This window comes from Amblyraja radiata, chromosome 12 (genome assembly GCF_010909765.2).
Source record: "Amblyraja radiata isolate CabotCenter1 chromosome 12, sAmbRad1.1.pri, whole genome shotgun sequence".
Taxonomy (NCBI): Eukaryota; Metazoa; Chordata; class Chondrichthyes; order Rajiformes; family Rajidae; genus Amblyraja; species Amblyraja radiata.
The window spans coordinates 60,931,316-60,957,768 of NC_045967.1; the positions used below are offsets into that span (position 1 = coordinate 60,931,316).

General features: G+C 47.6%; 1 protein-coding gene across 4 annotated transcripts in view; it reads right to left on the reverse strand.

Annotated features, from left to right (window-relative positions):
• Positions 1–26,453, reverse strand: part of LOC116979270 (nuclear pore glycoprotein p62-like) — a 47,236-nt gene that overhangs the window by 19,847 nt on the left and 936 nt on the right. The window contains exons 2-8 of one of the 4 annotated variants that reach the window (XM_033030879.1): positions 24,925–24,933; positions 21,243–21,651; positions 19,275–19,726; positions 16,211–16,300; positions 11,961–12,068; positions 9,789–9,890; positions 538–736 (exon numbers count right to left, since the gene is read on the reverse strand). In XM_033030879.1, the coding sequence (XP_032886770.1) occupies positions 538–736; positions 9,789–9,890; positions 11,961–12,068; positions 16,211–16,300; positions 19,275–19,726; positions 21,243–21,643 (1,352 nt within the window). In that variant the 5' untranslated portion in view covers positions 21,644–21,651; positions 24,925–24,933. Of the gene's footprint in view, positions 1–537; positions 737–9,788; positions 9,891–11,960; positions 12,069–16,210; positions 16,301–19,274; positions 19,727–21,242; positions 21,652–24,924; positions 24,934–25,164; positions 25,174–25,222; positions 25,237–26,453 lie in introns of those variants that run through there. The other 3 variants (XM_033030881.1, XM_033030882.1, XM_033030878.1) reach the window with 3 other exon arrangements.

Consider the following 26,453-nt stretch of genomic DNA (forward strand, 5'->3'; position numbering starts at 1 on the left):
TAAGGGAGGTAGACAAGGTGGAGTTGAGATGGTTTGTGAGATCATCAGGTGAGATGTGGGTTAAGTCCAGGGGGAGAGTGGTGGAGAGCAGGTCAGAGAGATGGTGGGGATCGATGGATTTTAGATTACGGTAGGTGATTTCTCGGAGGAAGCGGGGGCGAGGTGTCGGAGAAGGGATGGTGAATCGTATAAGCTTATGATCAGAGAGGGGGAAGAGGCATGGATGGAGGTCGAGTACCGGTTGATTTGTGGAATGGCCTTTATTAAAATCTGACAATGTGCACTTTAACCACATGCGATTTTTTTTCTATTACAAATCTCAAATTGTGGAGTACAGAGGCAAATAAATAAATGATGGGTCTTTGTCCCACACATTATGGAGGGCATGGTATTCTCCTTCTGCAAAGGCCCCGACCAACCACAATTGCTTCACAATCTCAATGCCACCTTGGAGTTTGAGTTTGACAAATGGCACGATGCATATCAAGAACCCAACAACCCACCCAGGACGTACCACTGAAGGTTTGTTTCTCTTACCTGATTGTGGTGGCAGCACTGCTGATGATTGCACTGGTAGCTGCAGTGGTGCAAACAGCAGTGGTGGGAACGGTTGCTGCGGTGCTGACATTTGCAGCTGCCCCAGTGGGACCTGGTGTCATGGAGAAACTTACCGGCGTCTTCAGGCCCAGAGAAAAGCCGGTACTTGTGGTAGCAGCAATGGCAGATGTGGTGGGAGCTACAAAACAAACATCTGGCTATGAACACCTTTGTCACAGTGAAACCTACTGAATAATGAAGGGCATAGATACAGTCAATGTGGAGAGGATGTTTCCAGTAGTGGGAGTGTCCAAGAATAGAGGGCACACTCAGAATCAAAGGACATACCTTTAGAATGGATACGAGGAGGATACTTTTATCGCCAGAGGGCGGTGAATCTGTGGAATTCATTGCCAAATAAGGCTGCAAAGGTCAAGTCAGTGGGAATTTTTAAAGTGGAGATTGATAGGTTCTTGATTAGTATAGGTCAAAGGTTACAGGGAGAAGGCAGGAGAATGGGTTTGAGAGGGAAAAATAGATTAGCTTTGAATGGTGTAGACTTGATGGGCTGAATGGCCTAATCCTGCTCCTATGTCTTTCTTATGATCACAAGAACAGTGGTTTGGTCAGGAAGCGGAATGTTCAATCAAAATGTGCAGCATGCTCTCCGAGACTTCCTTCCTCCCACACCGGTTCATCAGTAAAGACCTACAAAAAACCTCGGCTCTCCAGAGCTCAGACTGCATTAGATAACTGTGGACAAGGAAGATGGTTGTCCACGGCTACAACAAGATTTAGATCTACTGGAAATGTGGGTCAAAGAATGAATTTGGACAAGGTGGCACGATGGCGCAGCGGTAGAGTTGCTGCCTTACAGCATCAAAGCCGGGTTCAATCCTGACTACGGGTGCTGTATGTACGGAGTCTGTACGTTCTCCCCGTGACTGCGCGGGTTTTCTCCGGGTGCTCCGGTTTCCTCCCACACTGCAAAGACATGCAGGTTTGTAGATCAGTTGGCTTTGGTAAATTTGTAAATTGTCCCTAGTGTGTAGGATAGTAAAAGTGTACAGGGGTCATTGGTCAGCATGGCCAAAGGGCTAGATCTCTAAATCAAAAAATAAAACTAAGTGTGAATTGATGCATTTCCGGAGGTTGACTTACGCAGTATATAATAGATGTAGAACAAAGAGATGTCGAGGTGTCGGTACATAGTTACCCAACAGTGGTGACAAAGGTAGACAAGATCGTGAAAGAGTATGGCATGCTTGCCTTCATCAGACATGGCATTGGATAGTATGTTACAGTTACCAAGATGGTTACCAAGATGGTAGTGAGACAACTCCAGGAAGATCATCTGCAGTTCTGTTTCTCATCCCATAAAACTAGAGAGGCTGCAGAAAAGATTCCTCCAGCCATGCAGCATGGATTGGAAACAGACACTTCAGCCCAACTCATCCATGCCGACTCTTCTAATTTTGCTTGCAGTTGGTCCATATCCCTCTAAGCCTTTCCTGTGCAAATGTTCTTTTCAATGTTGTTATGGCATCTGCATCAACTACTTCCACTGGCACCCAGTGTAATGGTTGCCCCTCAGTTTCCTATTACATCTTTCTCTCTCACCTCATCCTATGCCTTCTAGTTCTTGATTCCCCTACCCTAGGAAAAGGACTCTTGTGACCGCTCGGTTCCCCTCATACCTCTACAAGATCACCCTTCAGCCTCCTGCGTTCCAAGGAATAAAGTCCCAGCCTCCCCAACCTGATGATGGTGCCGCAAAGCCAAGTTTGTAGCAGAACTTGGCGATTGGCTCGCTAATCTGAACCTCTGAGATATTGTTACAGAAATACCAAATGAAAGCTCGGACTGATGACATCGAAACTACCCGATAGATTACCAGGAATTGACATCTCTAGTTAACAAGAAACAAATCTCACACAACATACCTCAACCATCCTACATTCAGTTCTAAGAGGAAGCCTTTTCCAACACTTGCTGTAGTGTCCAGGAAAAGTTCCACAAGATGTGTGATCTGTGGCTCAGTAATAAGGCAGATGAAGTACAGAATGATGCTGACTGCAAACATTTCTTCCCTGCACTAAACTCTGTACATGCTCCATGTGCAGATAGACTCACACTCAGCACCAACAAGAAAGAAATCTCACAGATGGGCTCTGCATTTTAACAGTATCTTAAAATAATGATGAAGCAACAGATTACATGCCACAACTTAGAACAAACTCTGCTCTTGCTGGTAGAGTTCAGAAGTCAGTGACACAATTATCATGTGGAAAATGTTCTGGTGACCACTGTAGTCTCTTACTCTACACACCTTGCACTATGCCTGTGGTGACCACTGTAGTCTCCCGTACTCTACACACCTTACTCTATGCCTGTGGTGATCGCTGTAGTCTCCCGTACTCTACACACCTTGCACTATGCCTGTGGTGATCGCTGTAGTCTCCCGTACTCTACACACCTTACTCTATGCCTGTGGTGACCGCTATACTTCGCTATGACTCTAGACACCTTACTCTATGCTTGTGAGATGCGGATATGTGAGATGCCAGACAGATTAACCACTTTCACATGACCCATTCACAACAAGTGGCAAGGCAAGATTCCAGACACACAAATTCTGTTCCAAACAGACCACCCCTGCATCTACAACATTGGAACGAGCTGCCAGGCATGTCAGAACAATGTCTGATGGCCAAATACCGCAGCATCTACTCCATGAAGAGCCGACTGAGGGCAAACGGCCATGCCGCTAACAGAAGAGACACAAGGAGTCTTGCAGCATCCCTGCAGAATTTCAACTTTGACACACACCACTGGAAACAATAAACATTGCATTGTCCTGCACGACGCACTCACATAAAGAGGGGGCTCACTTATACAAAGAAGCTAGAAAGCAGAGAAGAGAAGCTGAAGAACCATTGATGCGACAGAACCGTGCACATTTGTCACCTGTGTGGAAACTACTTGAACCCAGATTGCTCTAATAGTAAGATTAAACGAGAACTTACCAGTTTGAAGTTTGATCTTGATTTCATGAGGAGTTACGATGAGCGATTACGCGAAGGGCCGTCCGTCTGCGTGCGCGTCAATCTTCAAAGCAGCAGTGTTAAATCACAGATAAAAAGAAGACCTGAGAATAGTAAGATTGAAGAAACTAGAACTTCGATGTGACCTTGATAGTATGAGGGTGGGAGCGGTGGGCACGTAATCGCTCATCGTAACTCCTCATAAAATCAAGATCAAACTTCAAACTGGTAAGTTCTCGTTTAATCTTACTATTTTACTTCGGAGTCACGTGAGTGACTACGTGAAGATTTCAAAGCTCTGTGATTTTACGCCGGTTACGAATCCAGGCGTCACACACTGAATGGATTGACCATGGATGCGTGTAATCATTAAAGCATTCAGACATTACGTAGTTAAGTAAGGACACCGATGCTTTAAATGAAAGAAAAGTTTTTAAAAAACTAGTTTCCCCTCCCAACCTTGGGGGTAAACTAAGGGACAGAACTTAAAATGGTACGTGCAAACACCCCCAGTCCGGTAATAGGTTTGTTATAAAACCGGTGGACTGTTATTTCATTCGTCCATCCTGCAGCCACTAGGATGTTGTCAAGAGGCACGTCCATTGCTCTTGCTGCCGACGTAGATGCAGCCCCGGTGGAGCGAGATTTAACCATATGAACGTTCACTCTGTTACCGCCATTACCCCCTTTGACCATCTGGAGATGGTTTGTGTTGACACCTTCTGGTCTGTTCTGAGCCTCTGTGGTTCTCCGTAACTCTCAGATAGTGGTGTTAGTATGTTACCACACACACAACCGTAGGTCCTCTGGATATGCCAAGAACTGGATCTCCATCCCTGGCATTCCTGGCCTGCTATGTTTATATCAGGTTCCTGATTACGAATGTTATGTTGTTCATATTGGTGGTCATGTGGTCCAACCGTAGCTTTTGCAGTGTCTGGACTCTTTGTCAGCATACCACCTTCAGGGTTAGTTATATGCGGTCCCCACTGTCAAAGTAGGGTTAGTACCACGCTCACATCCCATTGTTGTATTTGTTCGGACAGTCCTATGCTTTGAAAAGGCCTCCTCAGAATCTGCAGACCAACAAGTTTATACGTTCGTGTAGTGGATGATTACTCCCTGTAACTGGGTTCACTAGGAGGTCCCTGCTCTTGGGTACAGCCATAACTGGCTGGACTATAGTTCCCAAAATTTTTGGGGACCAGGCTTGAGTAGGCCAATCTGGCACTACCAATATGCCTGTGGCTTAGTCTTGCTTGATTTTGGTCAAGCATCGGTTTGTGAGACAAATTTGCGGAAAGCATGCATAAACAATCCTCCCCAATTGAGGGAGAAAGCATCCACTGCCTTTGCTCCTGGATCCTGCTTGCAGGACACATATCTGGGTAACTGATGGTTTAGTCTAGATGTAAATAGATCAAAATCTGGTATGCCAAATCGTGTAGTTATTTAGTTAAATACTGCCTGATTCAACATCCATTCTGTGTTGTTATTAAACATCCGTGATCCAGCATCTGTCGCCGTGTTATATCTACCTCGTAGATTTCCCAAATATTCCTCTTGATACACCAGTGCCAAATGAGGTTCGACAATCTATCGTAAGATACAGATTTTACACCACCCTTGTTAGTGGATATGTGCCACCGCAGTGGTGTTATCAATCTGAATTTGAACAAGCACCGGTTGCATATTGCTACAGAACCCCTTGAGTCCAAATTGTGCCCCCAACAATTCTGGGTAATTGCTCCCCATCCTTAGCCGCTAGCATAGGTCTGAAGAACCCTCGATGGCTTTCAAGCAAATTTACTTTGAGCTTTCTCACGTTCGTTATCCACCATTGTTATTCAACAATGGCCTCTGCTGGCAATCCATAGTTTTGCCAATTTTGCCTGCATGGAATCTGAGTGTTCGTTCCTTTGCTCGTTGTAATTCTGGTAATGCAAAGGCCCATACGTACTGCTGGAAATGCGGCTACTATTTGCCAATTACACTCGCTGTTTGCCTGATAGATGGCTAGTATTTGACTATCAGGTCATAGCAGGCTTGATTAATATTTACTGTTTTTGATAGTAAATTCTAGGTAATCAATTACCCTTGTAGGTGTCAATTTTGATTTAACTGGATGGATGAGGTAACCAATTCTATCAAACAGGGTTTTGGTTTGCTTTGACTGATGCTTCTGTCAATTCTTGGTGAATCCAAAATGAAATTGTCCAAATATGCCATTACAATGTGGTTCTGAGACCTTTGTAGGCCCAGAATTGGTTTCCGTAGTTTTGTCAATAGTCTAGGAGCTGATGTCAACCCATTTGGCAGATCCATACCATCCAGTTAAACTTCAAATATCTCCTGTTCTTAGTGAATAGACAACGAATAGTATGCATCTTTGAGGTCGATGCATGCCATGTGACCATTTTATAGGAAGCTCCTATAAAACAGTAGTTAAACCGTAACAAAATTATGGTTTCTAAAAGTCTATACTGCACAAATGAGTTACACCTAGATGAAGTGACATCCTCCATCTGTCACATGTCCTGAATGGCAATCCTGCCCAAAAATACTGGGCCTGCCTCGAAGACAATTCCAGTCCGAGTTCCAAGTCTGCTTGGAACTTGTGTATGTTGTGCAGTAAAATTATCACGTTATTATGTTTTTAAAAATCCAGTTCTGAAATTTCTTGTTATTGTCATTTTGAACACAAGAGTACACAAGAGTAAATTACCAACATGTAACTGCTCCACAATCCCTTGTTTCAGTAAACCCAGACCCACCTACATCCATGGCTACCGGTGGTCTTGTGGTAAGCCCAAAGGCCCCTGATGCGGATTTCTTTTCTCTCCTTAATTGGGAGTAGGACTGGTAAGGAGTGTGGATTCCATTTTTCTCCCGACCTCTGCTTGGGTCTGGTCTGAAACCTCATCATACTGAGCCTGCCTTGTAGGACAATTCTGGCCATTATTTTGAGTCTGCCTTGAAAGACGACTCTGATCATATTTCCGTGCCCAGCTTTCAAGCTACCACCGGATTCAGTGAACCGCTTACCCCCTATGGAGGTGTGGGGTGTGTTGTCGCCTACTGATGATTTGCTTATCGTTGTGCGGATATTCTGCCAACTGCTGGCTCTTGAGGCCATATGCATGTGCTTCAGTATGTTCATACTTTAAATTCGAGATCAGTTACCTACTGATCATTCACACTCCCCTCCACTGAGAGTGAGGTTTCGTAGGCAGCCCTGAAAACAGGTGCTGCCGCAGGCCCCTGAGGATACCTGTGCTGACATGGCCCTTCCAGTGGACCTAAATGAGATTCGAGCTTTGCTCAGACTGAAAAGGACCATGAATGCTCCTCTCCTTAGAGCAGGAGACATTTGTGCAGCCCTGAAAACAGGTGCTGCTGCCTGTGGGTTCTCCATAATACCCGGGCTGTCAAGAGCTAGATTCCATCCAGGGAAGCACCCAGTGAAACCTGGATGATTGCAGAAGCACTTATTTTCTGTTTGTTTGTATGGAAGCTTATTATTCCTTTTATGGAAAGCATTTTGGTGTTGACTTAAACAGTGCAATATAAGTAAAACTTACTTACTTACTTCCTTTCTTCTGCTTGTCCCTGGGAAGGTTTCCCCCCCCTCTTCTTTGTACTCTGATTCAGAGTGGTTTCTTCCACATGTAGTTCCCCCTCCAATGGGGAAGACATTGGGCTGCCCCATGTGCGAGGCTCCCGGCACCGGCACTGCTGTAGGCCGTGCTGATACAATACAATACAATACAATTCAATTTATTGTCATTTGGACCCCGTGAGGTCCAAACGAAATGCCGTTTCTGCAGCCATACATTACAACAAATAGACCCAAGACACAACATATTTTACATAAACATCCATCACATTGCTGTGATGGAAGGCCAAAAAAACTTATCTCTCCACTGCACTCTCCCCCCCATGTCAGAGTCAAAGTCAAAGCCCCCGGCGGGCGATGGCGAATTGTCCCGTGGCCATTAAACCACGCCGGGTAATGCAAGTTCGCGCACCGGGTCTTGGTGTTAGAGCCCCCGGTGCGCGCTCGCAGCCCGCCGCCATTCCAAGCCGCGCGGGGCGGTGATGTAAGGCCCCGCTCCAGGAGCTCTTCAACCCCGCAACTCGGGCGGGAGAAGTCGCCGTTGCGGAAGCCCCAAAAAGCGGTCTCCCTCCAGGGACCCGCGGGCTCCCGGTGTCACTGTCCGCCAAACCCGCAGTTGCAGCCACCGAATCTCCGGGGGTCGGGTCGCAGCAGCGTCCACCACAGCTCCACCCGCTCTGGACTCGGCCAGCTCCGCGACGGTGAGGTGAGTTCGGCACTGGAGTCCCCGGTTTTCCTGTTGGAGGCCGCTCCTCGTTGCAGCCCCAACGACAACGGAGACCCGACAAAGAAAAGGTCGGGTCTCCCGTGCAGGGAGAGATTTAAAAGTTTCCCCCTCCCCCCCACACCACCCCCACCCCCCCACACACATACCCCAACAAAAATAACAGAAACTACATTAAAACATAGACATAAAATAATAAAAACGCAGCCGGACTGCAGAGGCCGCTGCTGGCGAGAGCCGCGCTGCCTACCGCGCCTGCTCCCTCCTTTGGAGCAGATTATTGTTGGAGCAACTTCTCCATAAGTTGCTCCATGTGGGAGAAGTTGTCCTCAGACGCTCTCCGTTGAGTGAGGGTATCCCTCTTCCACGGACTCATCCGAGTCAACGGTTTCGTTTAGACTTGCGGGTGGCATTACGTCCAGCAGGGCAACCATGGAGCTCCTGCTCCCGCGCAAAGTCTCCTGCCGATTCTGCTGTCGGCGCTAATGTCGGGAAGCAAGGCTCCCGCTGATGCTGCTCCCTCCTTTGGAGCAGATCATTGTTGGAGCAACTTCTCCATAAGTTGCTCCATGTGGGAGAAGTCGTCCTCAGACGCTCTCCGTTGAGGGAGGGTATCCCTCTTCCCCGGACTCATCTGAGTCAACGGATTAGTTTAGACTTGCGGGTGGTATTACGTCCCGCAGGACAACTATGGAGCTCCTGCCCCCGCGCAAAGTCTGCTAATGTCGGGAACAAGACCGTCGCCCGCTATTTGGAAAGCTGCGGTCTTCGGCAGCCGACATCCCCGCGGGCCGTCTCCTCGACATCTGGGCTCTGAAAAACTTCAAGCCCGAAAGAACGCAGGTAAGTGATTTCAACTTTCCTTACCTGCTCATCCCGACGGCCTGGGAGGATCAATGCCTGCCAGTCCGTCGTGCGTGTTGCGTTCAGACGTAATGACGCGCACGCAGACGGACGGCCCTTCACGTAGTCACTCACGTGACTCCAAAGTAAAATCAACCATCTCTGTATACATCACAACACTATTAGATAGATTTGTTCATTAGTCATGAACAATCCTACCAGCCAGTCCAACACTAGAATGGGCCAGTTCCTGGAGCAGTTTTGACTGAGCTGGAGGCTATTAACCATCCCAAACCTGCAGTGATAAAGACATTCAGCACGGAAACTAGTCCTTCGCTCCACCAAGTCCTCTCCGACCATCAGGAACTCATTCACACCAATTCTGCACTAATCCCATTTTACTCCCCCAAATCCATCGACAGCCTACCCCAGCCCCCAGTTTCTAGCTCTCGTATACACACTAGGGGTGATTTTGTCACCAACTAACCCACCAAACTGCACATCAAAGATTTGGGAGGAAATCAATATCAACACAGATGGCATTAAGGTCAGGATGATAGCTGGGTATGTGACGCTGTGAGGCAGCAGCTCTACCAGCTCTGTATTGTAACACATAGATCTGGTGCTGTCATCTACTAGCTGTGTACTGTAACACATAAAACATAGATCTGGTGCTGTCATCTACTAGCTGTGTATTGTAACACATAGATCTGGTGCTGTCATCTACTAGCTGTGTACTGTAACACATAAAACATAGATCTGGTGCTGTCATCTACTAGCTGTGTACTGTAACACATAAAACATAGATCTGGTGCTGTCATCTACTAGCTGCGTATTGTAACACATAGATCTGGTGCTGTGATCTACTAGCTGTGTACTGTAACACATAAAACATAGATCTGGTGATGTGATCTACTAGCTGTGTACTGTAACACATAAAACATATCCAACTATGGCAAGTTGATCGGCCTCACATCTATACTATACAGAGCGAGTAGTATTGTATAATAGCACGTGTACATACCCAAGGTGGTGGCTGTGGTCACAGGCAAGGCTGCGCCTGTTGGCTTGAAGCCAAATGGAGCCGATGTTGAGGCAGCTGGAACTGAACTGGTGCAAGTTGTCACTAAAGACAAAGAGGATTGGATTAGGAAGAAGATGTCTAGGTTCACAACAACAGTCAGCTCTCAATGTTATGACCCTGCAAATATTGTTTTTAGATTACTACACTACGCACATTATGCCCTATGCCAGCCTTTCCCCAACAACAGAATGTTGACAGATAGTCATAATTCCTTCAGCCCACCACACCCACCAACAGCACTAATCCCATTTATCTATATTAGGTCCAGTTTTTTGTGCTTGGGGGATTTAGATACTTGTCTCTTAAATGCTGTAAAGATTATCCGCCTACACTAGAGAGTGGCAGACAGAACATAATCTAGACAAGTGTGAGGTAATGCTTTGTGGGAGGTGACGTATACAGTAAATGGCAGGGGTTTCGGGAGAGGAACCTTAAGATGCAAGACCATAGCTCCCTGAAAATTGGGCTCATAGATGGATTTTGTGGTGCTAAATATATTTGTGATGCTCACCTTCCTAGGCCAAGCCACTGAGTGCAGGAGTTGCACTGCACAAAACATTGGCCAGATCTCACCTGCAGTATTGTCAGTCTTACAGTGTGGAAACAGACCTACATGTCCCATCTACTCTAGTCCCACCTACCTGCGTTTGGCCCATTGTGTACAGTTCTGGATCATCACAATACAGCAAGAATATGGCAGCAATTGATAGAAACATGGTGCAGGCGTAGGCCATTCGGCCCTTCGAGCCAGCACCGCAATTCAATATGATCATGGCTGATCATCCAAAATCAGTACCCCATTCCTGTTTTTTCCCCATATCCCTTGATTCCGTTAGCCCCAAGAGCTATATCTAATACTCTCTTGAAAAGGTCCAGTGAATTGGCCTCCACTGCCTTCTGTGGCAGAGAATTCCACAGATTCACAACTCTGGGTGAAAACTATTCTTTAACTGGTACCCCTGGTTCTGGACTCCCCCAACATCGGGAACATTTTTCCTGCATCTAGCGTGTCCAATTCCTAAAGAATTATATATGTTTCTATAAGATCCCCTCGCATCGTTCTAAATTCCAGTGAACACAAGCCTAGTCGACCCATTCTTTTATCATATGTCAGTCCCACCATTTTGGGAATTAACTTTGCAAACCTACGCTGCACTCCCTCAATAGCAAGTATGTCCTTCCTCAAATTAGAAGACCAAAACTGCACACAATACTCCAGGTGTGGTCTCACCAGGGTCCTGTACAACTGCAGCAGGACATCCTTGCTCCTATACTCAAATCCTCTCACTGTGGAGACCAACATGCCATTTGCATGCTGTACCTGCATTCTTACTTTCAATGTTGTTCAAAAGGGAACTGCAGATGCTGGAATATCGAAGGTACACAAAATTGCTGGGGAAACTCAGCGGGTGCAGCAGCATCTATGGAGCGAAGGAAATAGGCGACGTTTCGGGCCGAAACCCTTCTTCAGAGGCCCGAAACGTCGCCTATTTCCTTCGCTCCATAGATGCTGCTGCACCCGCTGAGTTTCCCCAGCAATTTTGTGTACCTTGCTTACTTTCAATGACTGATGTACAAGGACATTATGGAGGGTACTGTAGGTACTTTGCTCAGGCAGATATTTACCTGTCATCATGGAACCTGAGTATCACTGAGCAAAATACAATTCAGACTGAATAATTGAAAATATTTTTGAGAGGGAATTCAAAACATTATCTTGTCTCTTTCAAAAGACAGTCAAGATCTGCATGCAGTTGCAGTTTCCTGATTAAATACCATTTGAACCAATCAAACATCAAGTCATTTCGCAGAAGGATTCCTGTCCCCCCACATCATTGAAGAGATTAAATGTTCTGGTAGTCACAGTAAATCCAGTTATAATGCACCCAGCCTCAAGGCCAAATGTCCAACTCAAAAGACCAGAGATGCTGCCTGACCCACTGAGTTACTCCAGCTGTTTGTGTCTTTTATAAACCAGTTCCTTATTTCTACACTTACTAAATGCAGATGTAGGCTGATCAATGTTTCACCCCGTTAAACTAATGCAGATTTGCATTTTCAGATACAAGGTTTTATAACTGCTGTTAGTACAAACACTGATGACTCACTCACATGGGAAGCCAGTGGTCAGGGAAGAGGTGGAAGGATCCGAGCTCACCACTGAAGCAAACAGAGATGATCCTGCTGCAGGGGCCACACTTGCAGCTCCTGTGGTCAAACCTGCAAACACACCATGTTCAAATCTTTACACTTAAAGATAAATGTTTTCCAGAATAAAGATGCAGCAAGCCTGAAGGAGACGGCTGCTGTTTTAGGGTACATTTACTTCACTCATAGTGAGAGTTAACCATCCATAAATGCAAGTTTAACTTCATTATCATATGTACGTGCAGCAAGGCACTAATCTTACTTGCAGCAGCATCATAGGCACACAGATGCAGACAAACAAGCAGCTGTTATTTTTTTCAGATGACCAGTCTTTCGTGATTAAAGAGCTGCACTGACTCCAAAGCATCTGAGCTTTAATACTAAAAATAAGTAGATAGCTGACATTCCCCAGGTGAGTAAAGGGGTAATCTATGGGTGGAACCAGGGAATATGTGGGATCCTAAATGAATGCTTCTCTTTGGTATTCGCCAGGGAAAAGAACGTGGAGGCTGGAGAAATGAGGGAGTGCAGCGTATGTTCACCAGGTTAATTCCTGGAATGGCGGGACTGTCATATGATGAAAGAATGGAGCGACAGGGCTTGTATACACTGGAATTTAGAAGGATGAGAGGGTATCTTATAGTAACATATAAAATTATTAAGGGATTAGACACGCTAGATGCAGGAAACATGTTCCCGATATTGGGGGAGTCCAGAACCAGGGGCCACAGTTTAAGAATAAGGGGTAGGCCATTTAGAACTGAGATGAGGAAAAACTTTTTCACACAGAGAGTTGTGAATTTGTGGAATTCTCTGCCTCAGAGGGCAGTGGAGGCCGATTCACTGGATGCATTCAAAAGAGAGTTAGATAGAGCTCTCAGGGCTAGCGGAATCAAGGGATATGGGGAGAAGGCAGGAACGGGGTACTGATTGTGGATTATTAGCCATGATCACATTGAATGGCGGGGCTGGCTCGAAGGACCGAAGATTCCCTCTCATCCTTCTAAACTCCAGAGTGTACAAGCCCAGCTGCTCCATTCTCTCAGCATACGACAGTCCCGCCATCCCAGCAATTAACCTTGTAAACATACGATGCACTCCCTCAATAGCAAGAATGTCCTTGCTCAAATTAGGGGACTAAAACTGCACACAATACTGCAGGTGTGGTCTCACTAGGGCTCTGTACAACTGCAGAAGGACATCTTTGCTCCTATATTCGATTCCTCTTGTTATAAAGGCCAACATGCCATTTGCTTTCTTCACTGCCTGCTGTACCTGCATGCTTACTTTCATAGACTGATGTACAAGGACCCCCAGATCCCGTTGTACTTCCCCTTTTCCCAACTTGACGCTATTTAGATAATAATCTGCCTTCCTGTTTTTGCTACCAAAGATGATAACCTCACATTTATCCGTATTAAACCTCACCTGCTATGCATCTGCCCACTCCCCCAACCTGACCAAGTCATCCTAATCCCTACTCTTTGTTTCCTGTCTGCCAACCACTTTTCTAACCATGTCAGCACTCTACCCCAATACCATGTGCCTTAATTTTGCCCACTAATTTCCTATGTGGGACCTTATCAAATGCTTTCTGAAAGTCCAGATACACTACATCCACTGGCTCTCCCTTGTCAAATTTTCTTAGTTACATCTTCAAAAAATTCCAGAAAATTAGTCAAGCATGATTTCCCCTTCATAAATCCATGCTGACTCGGACCGATCCTGTTACTGCTATCCAAATGTTCGGCTATCTTATCTTTTATAATCGACTCCAGCATCTTCCCCACCACCGATGTCAGGCTAACTGGTCTACAATACCCTGTTTTCTCTCTCCCGCCTTTCTTAAAAAGTGGGATACCATTAGCTATCCTCCAATCCACAGGAACTGATCCTGAGTCTATAGAACATTGGAAAATTATCACCAATGCATCCACGATTTCCAGAGCCACTTCCTTAAGTACCCTGGGATGCAGACCATCAGGCACTGGGGATTTATCAGCCTTCAATCCCATCAGTCTATCCAACACCATTTCCTGCCGAATGTGGATTTCCTTCAGTTCCTCCGTCACCCCAGATCCTCTGGCCACTACTATATGAGGAATATTGTGTGTCCTCCTTAGTGAAGACAGATCCAAAGTACCTGTTCAACTCATCTTCCATTTCCTTGTTCCCCATAATAAATTCACCTTTTTCGGTCTTCAAGGGTCCAACTTTGGCCGTAACTAATTTTTTCCTCTTCACATACCTAAAGAAGCTTTTACTATCCTGCTTTATATTATTGGCTAGCTTACCTTCGTACCTCATCTTTTCTCCCCGTATTGTCTTTTTGGTTATCTTCTGTTGTTCTTTAAACATTACCCAATCCTCTTGCTTCCCGCTCATCTTTGCTATGTTGTACTTGTTCGCTTTAATTTTTATACTGTCCCTGACGTCCCTTGTCAGCCATGGTCGTCCCTTTCTCCCCTTGGAATCTTTCTTCCTCCTAGGAATGAACTGATCCTGCACCTTCTGTATTATTCCTAGAAACACCTGCCATTTTTGTTCCACTGTCATCCCGGCTAATCTTTCCAGTCAACTTTGGCCAACTCCTCCCTCATGGCCCCATAGTTCTTTATTCAACTGCAACACTGACACCTCCGTTCTACTCTTCTCGCTCTCCAAGGCTTTTGACAAGATCACAGGTGGTAAGTTAGTCCGGAAAGCTAAGCCAGACAAATTCTGGAATCTGGTATTTGATTGCATTATGGGATAGTCGGTGAAGTAAATAGGCAACATAAAACAGAGAGAAAACCTGTGAGCAGCTGACCTCTTTCATAGAAACATAGAAATTAGGTGCAGGATTAGGCCATTCGGCCCTTCGAGCCTGCACCGCCATTCAATATGATCATGGCTGATCATCCAACTCAGTATCCCGTACCTGCCTTCTCTCCATACCCTCTGATCCCCTTAGCCACATCTAACTCCCTCTTAAATATAGCCAATGAACTGGCCTCGACTACCCTCTGTGGCAGAGAGTACCAGAGATTCACCACTCTCTGTGTGAAAAAAGTTATTCTCATCTCGGTTTTAAAGGATTTCCCCCTTATCCTTAAGCTGTGACCCCTTGTCCTGGACTTCCCCAACATCGGGAGCAATCTTCCTGCATCTAGCCTGTCCAACCCCTTAAGAATTTTATAAGTTTCTATAAGATCCCCTCTCAATCTCCTAAATTCTAGAGTATAAACCAAGTCTATCCAGTCTTTCTTCATAAGACAGTCCTGACATCCCAGGAATCAGTCTGGTGAACCTTCTCTGCACTCCCTCTATGGCAATAATGTCCTTCCTCAGATTTGGAGACCAAAACTGTACGCAATACTCCAGGTGTGGTCTCACCAAGACCCTGTACAACTGCAGTAGAACCTCCCTGCTCCTATACTCAAATCCTTTTGCTATGAAAGCTAACATACCATTCGCTTTCTTCACTGCCTGCTGCACCTGCATGCCTACTTTCAATGACTGGTGTACCATGACACCCAGGTCTCGCTGCATCTCCCCTTTTCCTAGTCGGCCACCATTTAGATAATAGTCTGCTTTCCTGTTTTTGCCATCAAAATGGATAACCTCACATTTATCCACATTATACTGCATCTGCCAAACATTTGCCCACTCACCCAGCCTATCCAAGTCACCTTGCAGTCTCCTAGCATCCTCCTCACAGCTAACACTGCCCCCCAGCTTAGTGTCATCCGCAAACTTGGAGATATTGCCTTCAATTCCCTCATCCAGATCATTAATATATATTGTAAATAGCTGGGGTCCCAGCACTGAGCCTTGCGGTACCCCACTAGTCACTGCCTGCCATTGTGAAAAGGACCAGTTTACTCCTACTCTTTGCTTCCTGTTTGCCAGCCAGTTCTCTATCCACATCAATACTGAACCCCCAATGCCGTGTGCTTTCATCTGGTAACCACAGCCACTAGATGAATGATTTACAAGTTTCACTTTGTCCAGGTACTCTCACTGTGGTTTTATTTAGAATATCCACACTAGAATAGAACGAGCTTCTGATCTTATCGTCTTCCATGAAAACCAGTATCCCCCTCAGAAGTAAAGGTTTATAATACCTCTTGGGATATGAACTTCCCCATAACCTGGCGTTGCTGAACCACCAAACTCCTGTGTTAATCAGAGGGAGATAGATGGACATTCCTCTCATTGTATTACTGACTCACCTGCTGGCTTTGCACCAAAGGAAAAGCTCTGAGATGCAAGGGCTGCCGTGGGCGCACTTGACACAGTCGTAGGTGCACCAAAAGCAAAACCTGGAAGAGATAATAGCAGCATCAAATCAGGAGGGAGCCTGTACACATCTTCAATGGAATAACTCTCCAAACAAAACAGGCTTTTCACTGTACAGTAAAACAGTAACACATGACTTAGCATTGCAGACTCAGATGTCCCAGATTACCATTACTCCAAGAGGCATTGGCTAGTTTGTTGAAATGTGTACAGTATTATAAATGTTTCCATGAACAAGATGAGCTGGAGAGGAGGTTCAGGAAACAGGGCCATAGGGAACAGCTGTCGAACCATTGGGACTTTTAAACAATGAGACAGCCATCAGATAGTGAAGATTGGCTGTGCTTCAACACTGCCAAGCAAACAGAAATACCAATTATGCAATCATTTCACACGTCAATTGCATCGAAACTTAAACAAGAAATGCTGGGAGAACTCAGTCGGTCGGACAGCGTCTGCAGAGAAACCGGTCAACGTTTGGGAATTTACTCAGAACGGCGAGGTGTGAGACGGAAGACTCAACATGGATTGGTTTTGACATGCCAAGTAATCAGAAGCATCAGTACTGACTATCAGCGAGATGTTTTATTGACGGGGTGAGAGGGGACATCAGTACAGTGATGGGAAACCATGAGAGCAGTTCACTTGATGCCCCAGTACTGAGGAAGGATCCACCACCCGAGACATCGACTGGTTTCTCTCTCTCGCTAGTTGACTGGCTGAGTTATTTCAACATTTGTTTCGTATACCAGCATCTGCATTTTAACTTGTTTTACATTAAATTCTCAACACTTTCTTAGCATTTATGAATTGTGTATTGACTAGGACTGTAGTAAGATGTAATAGGAAGGCTTTTTTTGATGTGCACGTTTGCAGACAACACAAAAGTGGCTGTTAAAAATTGCAGCGGGATCTTGATCGGTTGGCCAGGTGAGCTGATGAAATTTAATGCAGAGAAAGGTGAGGAGAGTCTAACATGGGCAGGAACTATACAGTGAGTAGTGTTCTGATGGGTGTTGTAGAGCAGAGGGATCAAGGGGTGCAGGTGCGGGGTGCAGGTGCGGAGTTTTCTGAAAGTGGGGCTACGGGTTGATAGGGTAGTATTAAATATAGAAGTTGGGAGGTCATGCTGCAGTAATATAAGATGTTGGTGAGGCCACATTTCGAGTATTGTGTTCAGTTTTGGTCACCACGTTGTAGGAAAGCGTGCAGAAATGATTTACGAGGATGTTGCCAGGATTTGAGGGCCTGAGCAATAGGGGAGGTCGAGCAGGCTATGTCTTTATCTTCAGCGTGCAGGAGAATGAGGGGTGATCTTATAGAGGTGTACAAAATCATGAGGAATAGAATGGGTAAACGCAGTCTTTTGCCCAGAGTGGGGGAAATCAAGAACCAGAGGTCATTGGTTTATGGTGAAGGGGGAAGGATTTAATAGGAACCTGGGGAGGCAACGTTTTTGTTTACACAAAGGGCAGTGGGTGTATGGAACAAACTGCCAGACGAGGTACTAACGGCAGGTACGATGGCAATGTGGAAGCATTTAGATAGGTACGTTGATAGGATAGGTTTAGAGGGATATGGGCCAAATGCAGAGGTGGGACTAGTGTATATGGGGCACGTTGGTTGGCTTGGGCAAGTTGAGATGAAGAGCCTGTTTCTGCTCTGTATGACTCGAGTTAAAAGAAGGTCATTAATTCTTCAAAGCAGCAGTTTGAGGAATGTACCACCAAGGAGAGGTATTGTGGGGATAGACGTGATAAGGAAATGAGTACTGCAGTAAAACCAGAATGCAACAAAATGTGTGCTCAATAAACATGTATGGCTGCTGAAGGTACTGACTCACTTCTTTTCATTGATGATACAACTGCTGATGGTAGTAGCATAATGAATCCTGAAGTGTATAGACACATCCTATCTGCTCATGTTCAAACAAATGCCTCAAAACTCATTGGCCGGCGGTGACAACGACAATGGTGCAGGACAATGATCCCAAACATACTGCTAAAGCAACAAAGGAGTTTTTCCAAAGCTAAAAAATTGGCAATTCTTGAGTGGCCGTCAATCACCCGATCCCAACCCAATTGAGCATGTCTTTTATATGCTGAAGAGAATACTGAAGGGGACTAACCCCCAAAACAAGCATGAACTAAAGATAGCTGCAACACAGGTCTGGCAGAGCATCACCAGAGAAAACACCCAGCAACTGGTGATGTCCATGAAACGCAGACTTCAAGCCGTCATTGCATGCAAAGGATAAGCAACAAACACTTTACATTGCGTGCAAAGGATAAGCAACAAAGTACTTTCATTTACATGACATTGCCAAACATTATGGTGCCCTGAAATTGGGGGACTATGTATAAACACTGCTGTAATTTCTACATGGTGAAACCAAAATGTATAAAAATGGATTTATTAAAATCTGACAATGTGCACTTTAACCACATGTGATTTATTCTATTACAAATCTCAAATTGTGGAGTACAGAGGCAAATAAATAAATGATGGGTCTTTGTCCCACACATTATGGAGGGCACTGTATGCAAGATGCTCAGAGCCTACTAATATAGTCCCCATGCACTCATGGCATGTGTAAAATGGTGCCCAGCAAGAAACTTCATAGTATAAATAATAATGCATGGGCGGAAACCAGATCACCCAGGGAAAACTGGTGGTGACAGGGAGAATGTGGAAACACCACACCAACAGCATCCAAGGTCAGGATTAAACTAGATCTTTGGCACTGTGAGACAGCAGCTCCATCAACTGTGCCACTGTGCTGCCCAAACTGTAGAGCAAAATTCAGCTCCTTATCTGTTACAAACCAATCCACAAAGAACAACAATGCCAAGGCATTATCAGACCATGAGTCAACAATCTGTGCAGGTGAGAGGACAAAGCTGATTAACTATTTCCTCTTTATCCTGTTGTTTGTGACCTTGCGTACACAGGAGGGATGACACCAATGAACACAGCGTGGATGGAAACACCACTCACCTGTCGCTGGTGCTCCGAGGGAGATGGGTGCTGCCGGTTTCGGAGGTGCTGTGGTGCAAGCCGGAGTGCCAAAGCTGAATCCACTCAGTGGTTGAGTTGTGCAAGTGGTAAAGCCAAATCCCCCAGCTGCGGTGGTCTGGGTTGGAGCAGCTGGGGCAGCTGGAGCAGCGGTAAACCCAAATCCAGTGGTAGCTGTCGTCTGGACTGTGGAGACAGCACCGAGTCCAAAGCCCCCTGGAACTGGTTGCGCCGGAACAGCGCCAAAACTGAAGCCGGACGGCGCCACGGTCTGGGCAGTGGTTCCGGAAGGCAGTGAGAAGCCAGCGGTGGTGGCAGTGCAGGCAGAGGTGGCAGGAGCAGTAGCGCTCGTGGCTTGCATGCTACCAAAGGAGAAGCCAGCGGCTGGTGGGGCTGCTGCACTGCCAAAGCCCCCTAAACTGCCTTTATTCATTCTGCAGAGAAAATACAAGTTTACATTAAAACACACATCTGCACATAGCACAGGAATAGACACCCTGGCCCACCATGTCTGTGACAAATTAAACGACTGCGACCTGCCCAAACATGGTTTATATCCCCCTCATCCCCTGCCTGTTCACATGACTGTCTAGCACCACACCTGGCCCTGACTGTTCACATGACCGTCTAGTACCTCCACTATCACTCCTGGCCCTGACTGTTCACATGACCGTCTCGTGCCTCCACCATCAGTCCTGGCCCTGTCTGTTCACATGCCTATCCAGTACCTCCACCATCAGTCCTGGCCCTGTCTGTTCACATGCCTGTCCAGTACCTCCACCATCACTCCTGGCAACACGCTCTAGGCTCATTTCACTCGCGCTCTCTGTAAAAATAATTTGCCCCACACATAAGTTTATAATGTATAATGTATAAATGTATAAACTTCTGTCAAGTTGCTCCCTCAGCCCACTACACTCCAAGTTCAAAAACAATTCACATTTGACCAATATCTCGTTGCAGATTATAGCTAACAGCCAACATCTTGGTGAACCTGCACCCTCTCCAAAGCCCCCATCCTTACCCCTCCCTGTAATGCAGCAAACAATCGCCCAGTCTGTGCACCAAGCCTCAAGACCACCAAGCGCTGACTGGCCCATCGTTTCACTCAACACCTTTGCTCAGTCCGCCCTGGCCTATGCGATATCCCGGTTGCCAAACACTTCAACTCCCCCTTCCCCTACTGACCTTTCTGTCCTGGGCCTCTTCCATTGTCAGTTTTGCTATGACAGCTTACAACTCAGTGGTATGAACATTGACTTCTCTAACTTCAAGTAACGCCTCGCTTTCCCTCTCTCCTTCCCTCCCCCAACTTAGTCCTCGCACTAGTTTCACTATCCACCTGTTCAGTTTCACTGTTTGTATAACATTATCGCCTCCCCATAGTCAACAATGGACCACTGTGGGCTCCATCTTTGCTTGAGCATGGTTGCTTTTTGCATATCTTTCATTTCATTGCTCGATGAGCCTTTTATATATCTTGTTTCCCTCTCGCCTGACTGTGTCAAGAAGGGTCTTGACCTGAAACGTCACCTAATCCTTTTCTCCAGAGATGCTGCCTGACCTGCTGAGTTACTCCAGCTTTTTTGCGTTTATCTTCAGCGTAAAGCAGCATCTGCAGTTTGTTCCTACACACCAGTAACTTGGCTTTACATAAAGCTTTGAAGACATCAACACCCTATTTCCTGACACTCCATCCCCTCCTGCTCTATCTCCCTCAATTCATTCCATGCCCAGACTACTTCCCTGCATCCAATAACACCACTATCCCACGCCTCCCCCAAACTGACCCCCACCACTCGCCCCCATTCTGAGGAAGGGTCCATGGCCCCAAAAGTGGCCGGTTTCCCTCTCCTCAGATGCTGCTCGACCGGCTGAGTTTCCCCTATCCTTTTGTTGATGTTTTCAAGGAGATTGAACATTAATGCAAGGTCCAGCAGTTGAACGTACGCAAGGGGGAAGCCTCCAGCCGTGGAGGTTGCTGCTGGCTGTACTGGGAAGCCTCCAGCTGTGGAGGTTGCTGCTGGCTGTACTGGGAAGCCTCCAGCTGTGGAGGTTGCTGCTGGCTGTACTGGGAAGCATCCAGCTGTGGAGGTTGCTGCTGGCTGTACTGGGAGACCAAAGCCAGTGGTTGCAGTTGGGGTGGTGAATGAGAACATGTTGGCATTTGGGGCCGAGGTGGTGGCAGGTGCAGCGGCTGCTGGCTGCTGTGCTGTTCCAAAGCCAAAGCCTCCTTGAGGAGCCCCAGCATTGTTGCCAAATGAAAATCCGCCAGTGCCACCCGTGGCCGTCTTCTGCGAGGCAAATGAGAAGCCGCCTCCGGCAGCCGGATTTCCAAAATTAAAGCTCATTCTGAAACCTGAGGGCAAAGACAGATGATGCAATTAAACCAAGATCAGAAACTAAGTGGCCAGCCCTGCTGGTACACAAAAATCATTTTTGTGTACCTTCGATCTTCCAGCATCTGCAGTTCCTTCTTGAACATGGCCAGCCCTGCTGGGTTGGAATTGACAGCACCATGGTGAGGAGCACACAGGTGTGATGGGCTGGGCCATGTCCATCAGCTCAGGTGCACACTCAACAACAGACCCCACTCTCACCTGCCAACCAAAGCAGGCCACCCTCCACCTGACTGCATGTACCCCTCCCCCACAACTGCAGGCCACGGAGAAGACTCTCCCCCTCTCCCTTGGGCAAGGGTCTCTCCATCTCCCACTCCGCCCCCATTCTCCCTGGGAGCCTAGATCAGTCTCTTCCTCTGCAATGCTTCCCGCTCTCTCCCTTTCCGACTGCCACCTCACCTCTCTCTCTCCCCCCATGGTTGTGGTCTCCCCTTACCTACACCGCCTCATTCCCTCTCCGATAACTCACACTCCCCAGTCTCTCACTCCTCCACCCACCCCTACCTCCCAGGGTCTCAGTCTCCCCACCACTCCCCCCTCTCCCCAGACTCTTCTTCTCTTCCCTCTCTCTTCACCACTGTCCCTCACTTCTCTCTCTCTGTTGTCATAAGGGCATAAGTGACAGGAAAAGGATTAGGCCATTTGGCCCATCAAGTCTACTCTCCCATTCAATCATGGCTGACCTATCTCCCCCTCCGAACACCATTCTCCTGCCTTCGCCCCATAGCCCCCGACACCCGTACTAATCAAGAATCTATCTATCCCTGCCTTAAAAATACCCACTGACTTAGCCCGACGTGGCAAAGAATTCCACAGATTCACGACCCTCTGACTAAAGAAATTTATCCTTATCTCCTTCCTAAAAGAACGCCCTTTAATTCTGAGGCTATGACCTCTAGTCCTAGACTCTCCCACTAGTGGAAACATCCTCTCCACATCCACTCTATCCAACCCTTTCACTATTCTGTATGTTTCATAAGGCCATTGGAATAGGAGTAGAATTAGGCCATTCGGCTCATCGCCATTGAATCATAGACAATACGTGCAGGAGTAGGCCATTCGGCCCTTCGCGCCAGCACCACCATTCAATATGATCATGGCTGATCATCCACATTCAGTATCCCGTTCCTGCTTTCTGCCCATATCTCTTGATTCCATTAGCCATAAGAGCTAAATCTCACTCTCTATTGAATACATCCAGTGAATTGACCTCCAATGCCTTGTGTGACAGAGAATTCCTAAATCATGGCTGATCTATCTCTCCCTCCTAACCCCATAACCACTGACACCCGTACTAATCAAGAATCTGACTATCTCTGCCTTAAAAATATCTACTGACTTGGCATTCTGTGACAAAGAACTCCACAGATTCAAAGACATTTCTCCTCATCTTCATAAAAGAACGTCCTTTAATTCTGAGGCTATTGCCTCTAGTCCTAGACTCTCCCACTGGTGGAAACATCTTCTCCACATCCACTCAACCCAAGCCTTTCACTAGTCTGTATGTTTCAATTAGGCCCCCCCTCATTCTTTTAAACTCCAGCGAGTACAGGCCAAGTGCCGACAAACGCTCATCTCAGGTTAACCTAATCATTCCTGGGGTCATTCTTGTAAACCTCCTCTGGACCCTCTCCAGAGCCAGCACATCCTTCCTCAGATATGGTGCCCAAAATTGCTCACAATATTCTAAATGCAGCCTCACCAGCGCCTTATAGAGACTTAGCATTACATCCCTGTTTTTGTATACAAGCCCTTTTGAAATAAATGCTAGCATTGCGTTTGCATTCTTTACTACTGATTCAACTTGCAGAATAACGTTTTGGTAATCCTGCACCAGCTCCCAAGTCCATTTGCACCTTTGATTTCTGGATTCTCTCCCCATTTATAAAATAGTCTAGGCCTTTGTTCCTACTACCAAAGTGTAGTCCACGCTTTGCTCCACTATATTCCACTTCTCTGCCCACTCGCCCAACCTATCCAAGTCCTTCTGCAGAGTCCCTGCTTTCTCTACACTACCTGCCTCTCCACCTATTTCCATATCATTCGCAAACTTGCCACAAAGCCTTCAATCCCCTCATCCAAATCATTAATATACATAATATACGTTGTATCTTCGTCGCCATCTCCTCTCCCCATTCTCTCTCCCTCGTTGGTCTTTTTCCACCCACTACCCTGGGTCTTACAGAAAAATAGAAAACTCTTAGAGGGTTGGTCAGGCTAGATGCAGGGGTCACAGTTTAAGAATAAGAGGTCAGGCATTTAGGATTGTTTGTTCCTGAGTTTTTGTTATATTATTTATTTATGATTACATATTCTGTTGTGCTGCAGCAAGTAAGAATTTCATTGTTCTATTTGGGACATATGACAATCAAACGCTCTTGACTCTTGAGATGAGGAAATTCCTCCCAGAAAGTTGTGAATCTGTGGAATTCTCTGCCACAGAAGGCAGTGGAGTGTATTCACTGGATATTTTCAAGAGAGAGTCAGTCTGAAGAAGGTTCTCGACCCAAAACATTACCCATTCCTTCTCTCCAGAGATGCTGCCTGACCGGCTGAGTTACTCCAGCATTTTGTGTCTACGTTAGATTTAGCTCTTAGGGCTAAAGGAATCAAGGGATTAATGGGAAGAAAGCAGGAACAGGGTACTGATTTTAGATGATCAGCCATGATCATATTAAATGGCTCGAAGGGCCGAATAGCCTACTCCTGCACCTAATTTTCTATGTCTCTCCCTCACGACACCCTCTCCTACCCCATGGTCTCTCCCCAGTATCTCCCGGTCCCCATTTCCCAGTCTCTCTCCCCTCCCTCAGGTCACCTCCGTCACACATCTTCCTCTCTCCCAGGTCTCCCTCCCTCCACTCAACTCTCTCACCTGGCTCCAGTCTCTCCCCCTGGTCACTCATTCCCCTCTCCATTCCTCTCACCCTATCCCCACTACCCCATCCCTCTCTCCCACACTGCCTCTCCCCATTCTCCACAGAACCAACCTCTCCCCGTCTCTCTCTCTCCACCCCCCCCCCCTCCCCCCTCTCTCCCTCTGTCCCACTCACCCCAGGTCCACACCCTCTCTCTCCCCCAGGGCCCCCACCCCGACTCTCCCCCAGCCCTCCTACTCACCCAAGGCCCAAACCCTCTCTCTCCCCTGACCCAACCAGGCCCACTACCCCCTCCACCTTCACTCTCCCCCTGGGTACCCACTCTCACCCCCACCCTCTCTCCTCCCTCACCAGTCTCCACTATCGCCCACTCTTACCCCCCTCTATCCTTCCTCTCTCTCTCTCCGCTACTGTGTACCCCCGCACTCTCTACCCCACTCTCTGTACCCCCACACTCTCCCCCCACAAACACTCTCTCCCTCCACTGTCCCCCACACCGTGTGTGTACCCCAGTCCCCCACACCGTGTGTGTACCCCAGTCCCCCACACCGTGTGTGTACCCCAGTCCCCCACACCGTGTGTGTACCCCACTCTGTGTCCCTCACACCGTGTGTGTACCCACTGTCCCCCACACCGTGTGTGTACCCACTCTGTGTCCCCCACACCGTGTGTACCCACTGTCCCCCACACCGTGTGTGTACCCACTCTGTGTCCCCCACACCGTGTGTGTACCCCACTCTGTGTCCCCCACACCGTGTGTGTACCCACTCTGTGTCCCCCACACCGTGTGTGTACCCCACTCTGTGTCCCCCACACCGTGTGTGTCCCCACTGTCCCCCACACCGTGTGTGTACCCACTGTCCCCCACACCGTGTGTGTACCCACTGTCCCCCACACCGTGTGTGTACCCACTGTACCCCACACCGTGTGTGTACCCACTGTACCCCACACCGTGTGTGTACCCCACTGTCCCCCACACCGTGTGTGTACCCCACTGTCCCCCACACCGTGTGTGTACCCCACTGTCCCCCACACCATGTGTGTACCCACTCTGTGTCCCCCACACCGTGTGTGTCCCCACTGTCCCCCACACCGTGTGTGTCCCCACTGTCCCCCACACCGTGTGTGTACCCACTGTACCCCACACCATGTGTGTACCCCACTCTGTGTCCCCCACACCGTGTGTCCCCACTGTCCCCCACACCGTGTCCCCCACACCGTGTGTGTACCCACTGTCCCCCACACCGTGTGTGTACCCACTGTCCCCCACACCGTGTGTGTCCCCACTGTCCCCCACACCGTGTGTGTCCCCACTGTCCCCCACACCGTGTGTGTCCCCACTGTCCCCCACACCGTGTGTGTACCCACTGTACCCCACACCGTGTGTGTACCCCAGTCCCCCACACCGTGTGTGTACCCACTGTACCCCACACCGTGTGTGTACCCCAGTCCCCCACACCATGTGTGTACCCACTGTCCCCCACACCGTGTGTACCCACTGTACCCCACACCGTGTGTGTACCCCACTGTCCCCCACACCGTGTGTACCCACTGTCCCCCACACCGTGTGTGTACCCCACTGTGTCCCCCACACCGTGTGTGTCCCCACTCTATGTCCCCCACACCGTGTGTGTACCCACTGTCCCCCACACCGTGTGTGTACCCCACTGTCCCCCACACCGTGTGTGTACCCCACTGTCCCCCACACCGTGTGTGTACCCCACTGTCCCCCACACCATGTGTGTACCCACTGTCCCCCACACCGTGTGTGTACCCACTGTACCCCACACCATGTGTGTCCCCACTCTATGTCCCCCACACCATGTGTGTCCCCACTCTATGTCCCCAACACCGTGTATGTACCCACTGTTCCCCACACC